The sequence below is a fragment of the Amia ocellicauda genome, chromosome 15 (assembly GCF_036373705.1).
Source record: "Amia ocellicauda isolate fAmiCal2 chromosome 15, fAmiCal2.hap1, whole genome shotgun sequence".
Lineage (NCBI taxonomy): Eukaryota > Metazoa > Chordata > Actinopteri > Amiiformes > Amiidae > Amia > Amia ocellicauda.
Genome location: NC_089864.1, coordinates 17,721,731 through 17,725,313, shown reverse-complemented (window position 1 = coordinate 17,725,313; position 3,583 = coordinate 17,721,731). Strand labels below are relative to the sequence as shown.

Here is a 3,583-nt window from a genome sequence, read left to right as displayed (position 1 = left end):
CTTTTAAACTTATTTAAAACTAAACATTATTATTTCCAAATATTAAACTATAATCTTGTATCCTTTTGTTAAAGTCATCTCTTTTTTTTCTTCTTGGCCTACGTATGCAAAATCAGTTTTCATATAATCCAAATAACCAGCAAAACTAAGAAAAGCACACATTGTTTTCCAGCTGCCATTGTGTCTTGTGCAAGAAAAGTAAGAGTATAGAGCTTGAGCATCAAGTTTAGGAGGAAAGATGTAATGAGAATGCCTTTGAACCTCTACCCCCCAACTGGCCCTGTGCAAACGTGACACGCACACACACACACACACAAGTACGCTGTTTTTTTAAGCAAGAGTCAGATTCAGACCATTTGCTCAAGACAGCGTTTTCCAAAGTGTTGATGATATGCAGCATTTGCTACAACAGCAAACCCAGACACAGCCCTCCCACTTCTCCTTGCCCTTGGCTTCACTCACACGGCCAGCGAGAGAACATTTTCACCACTTGTTAAGTATACTAATGACCTTTTAGGAGATCCATTAACAGTCAAGTATCTAAAAAAAAAACATCACACTGTGGCAACTGAGCTCCAATATGTGGAAATATACAGTAAAACATTTAAAAATAAGTAAAAGGTTACTTAAATATGGTTTATTATTGTTATAAAACACAGATGCATTCATTTGTGGTAATAAACATTCAATTAAATATATCTTAAGTATAAAATGAATACAGTAAATAGTATATGTACAGGGCATATATACAATTCTTACATCGTTCTTATATACAGTGGACAGGTTTAGCCAGTTCTTAATTTCTCCATGAAACATCCATCCTTGTTAAAAAAAAATAGAGCAGTTGAATATATTATTAGAGAATCTCAATCGCTGTAGAGGATTCACAACACATGGTAGACCGGGTGTGCTGCTGGAGTCCCGGGGGTGCTCGGCTGGGAGTCGGTGCTTGATGGAGACAGGGCAGAGCTATCTCTTCCTACTAGGACACTCGGATCAGCCGCAGAAAGGCGCTCCACGATACTTGACAGGCATTCGAGGCTGGACACGGCAGGGTTCCTCTCACTGGAGTACACTGCGTGGGAAAACCAACAGAACACATTCAAATATCAATCCAAATAGCGCCTCGGAGGAGCAGAGCTTGAAGGCTTTGAAAGCAGTCTTCCAAACAACCCCGTTATAAAGGGTTGGAGGCTAGCAGCGTCTATGTGTGTTGTAGACGTTCTCCAGATTAGAACAGAATCTGCATATCTAGACATCTTTCCCTGAACTGCACGAAAGGCACAAAAGGCGATATTCAGACCTTAAACATTAAGTTGCTCCGTGTTTTGCATCCTGAATTATATTTTTGAATGCATCTGTCTCTAATTCTAGCAATATTATTTCATACAGCTACTATTGCTGTTGTTGCACAAAACAAAGCAAACAATCAAAACAGTTTACAGTATTTAACTGTGCAAAGCTGTAGAATTAAATTTAAAAAAAAGAGTTGTAGGCTTACCATTTTGTACATCATGATTGTACATATTGCCATAGCTGTTGTTTGCTCGACACCAAGCAGGGCTGTTGCACTCAACCTGTGAAAAACATTAAATACAATTAGTATATTTTAATTTATTTGCATATATTCATGAAAAGACACAGGCAGAATATGTTTTAATAAGATAACTGGTAATGGCGAACTATAAACACCATAATTAAATAGTGTAAAGAAAAGTCCTGTGTGTAATCAAACAGTTTTTTCCCAACAACCTCACAGTCAAAAGCCAAGCAACCCCCATGATATGCATTGCATTAGGCATGTCGAATTGATTGCAGCAGTGGAAGCTACACCGATTCTTGCAAGATGACACTTTCCCAGAGTAAATCCGCAGAAAATCCTGGCACCGAGATGGAACATGCAGTCAGGAAAGAATGCATCAACATGTACACTTTTGCCAGACTTCAGGAAGATAGTTTTCCCTGCCTTTATTAGGCTATAAAACATCTAGTGGCGGTAAAGCAATTATGCCTCCATTCATTTAACAGCATCACCTATTAAAAAACATTGTGTGTGGCTCACTTTTAGGGAATGAGGAGAACTCTATTAACATTTAAGCTGCTCTCATTTTCCTTTGTATTCAATATTCTGTTTTTAAAGTTCTTCAAAATGGCGACCACCAGCACTGTGTCAAATGCTTTGTATGTTGTCTACAAACACTGTCAGTATAACAAAAGACTGTACTGTACAAAAACTAAATGTAATTCAAAAGCACAAGTTGAAAACACTAATTAACATATGATGCCTTACATCACAGAAAAGATCTTCTCAAAGAATAGTCCACCTCTATTCCTTGTACTATACATTTGGGTTTGAATGCACAATCACATGAGCAATAGTTAGACAGCCATACAAACAACAAGAGGAGACAATCAGACAAAAAAATCATTCTACATTACCATTCCATCCGAGCAGTTGGAGGTGGGACTCCCTGGCTCAGAGCTGCTCTCTCCCGGCAGGCTGTAGTAGTTCTCCACCTGCTCTCGCAAGAGGTCCTGCAGGCTCTCGATATACTGAATGGCATTGCGCAGGATCTCCACCTTGGGCAGGCGCTGGTTAGGGTTGGCCGAAGTGCACCTCCTGAGCGTCTCGAAGGCTAGGTTCACCTTCTTCAGCCTCCTCCTCTCCCGCATGGTGGCTGCCTTCCTGCGGTCCACCGTGCTCGACTTCCTCTTGCAGGCTTTGCAAGCCCACATCAGGCAGTGGCCCGCTTGGTGGTGGCCGCTGGGGGCTCGCACATGCTCGTCTTCATCTGAGCCCTGCAGGTCCCCCAGAGCGGCCAGCCTCTGGTCGAAGCTGTCGACGAAGTCAGAGCCCTCTGGTGAAGACATGCAGGAGTTATCATAAAAGACCTGGGATGGAGAAAAGTGGCAGCTTTCTGAGATTTCCATAGCTGGGCGCTGTTGGCGAAGACTTCCTCAAAGGCAGGAGACGTCAATTGGAAAAGAAAGGGACCGTTCCTAATGAGTTGGTTGACTTGTGCAAAGTGAGGCTACTGCTGCCAAGAGTGTCCTCCTTATATGTCTCACCGTGGAGTCACTAGCCCACATTGGCTAGCTCTAATTACCATATCCCCTTGCCCACTTGAAGGGTGAGGACAATCCCCTCCCTTTTTTTTTTTACTTCTACACCCCACAGGTTTTACTCACATCTGCGTTTTCACAGTCCAAATGTGTTTATATGGGGATTTTAAATGGGATAGTATTTCAGCAATGACTGCTTATGTGTGATATGTATAATTACTTGTATTTGATTTTATATTTTCTACAGGGTTTCCAAAATAATTGCAAGTATAATGTAGCACATAGAATGGATCTCACACCCACAGATGAAACACATCAGTCTGTCAGGTTTTCTTTCAGTGCAAGACACTGGGAAAGACAGACACAATAGATGTTGACTAAGTTCATATTTTGTTTAACTGTAATCTTCAAATTGCTTTAAATACTTGACAAAAGGGAGAATGATAGTAAGCAATAGTCCCCCCAAAAAAGAAAGAAACTGCTACTACTAAAATGCTATTAAGATTTAACTATTGTTAAT

The 3,583-nt window shown here is 40.9% G+C and overlaps 1 protein-coding gene across 1 annotated transcript; it reads right to left on the bottom strand.

Moving 5' to 3' along the window:
- Nucleotides 1-615: 615 nt before the first annotated feature.
- On the bottom strand, nt 616-3,011 carry myf5 (myogenic factor 5). The gene is made up of 3 exons (XM_066724392.1): nt 2,440-3,011; nt 1,502-1,577; nt 616-1,075 (listed from the first exon to the last, which is right to left on the bottom strand). The coding sequence occupies exons 1-3, from the start codon at nt 2,929-2,931 to the stop codon at nt 885-887; spliced, it is 759 nt and encodes a 252-aa protein (XP_066580489.1). The 5' UTR covers nt 2,932-3,011; the 3' UTR covers nt 616-884.
- Nucleotides 3,012-3,583: the final 572 nt, after the last annotated feature.

What these genes read in the sequence shown, in the direction of transcription:
- myf5 (XM_066724392.1), bottom strand. Translation starts at nt 2,931, where the DNA reads ATGGAAATCTCAGAAAGCTGCCACTTTTCTCCATCCCAGGTCTTTTAT. An exon ending in CCAACTGCTCGGATGGAATG is followed by an intron (nt 1,578 to 2,439) that starts GTAATGTAGAAT and finishes TGTTTTTCACAG; the next exon opens with GTTGAGTGCAACAGCCCTGC. An exon ending in CAATCATGATGTACAAAATG is followed by an intron (nt 1,076 to 1,501) that starts GTAAGCCTACAA and finishes TTTCCCACGCAG; the next exon opens with TGTACTCCAGTGAGAGGAAC.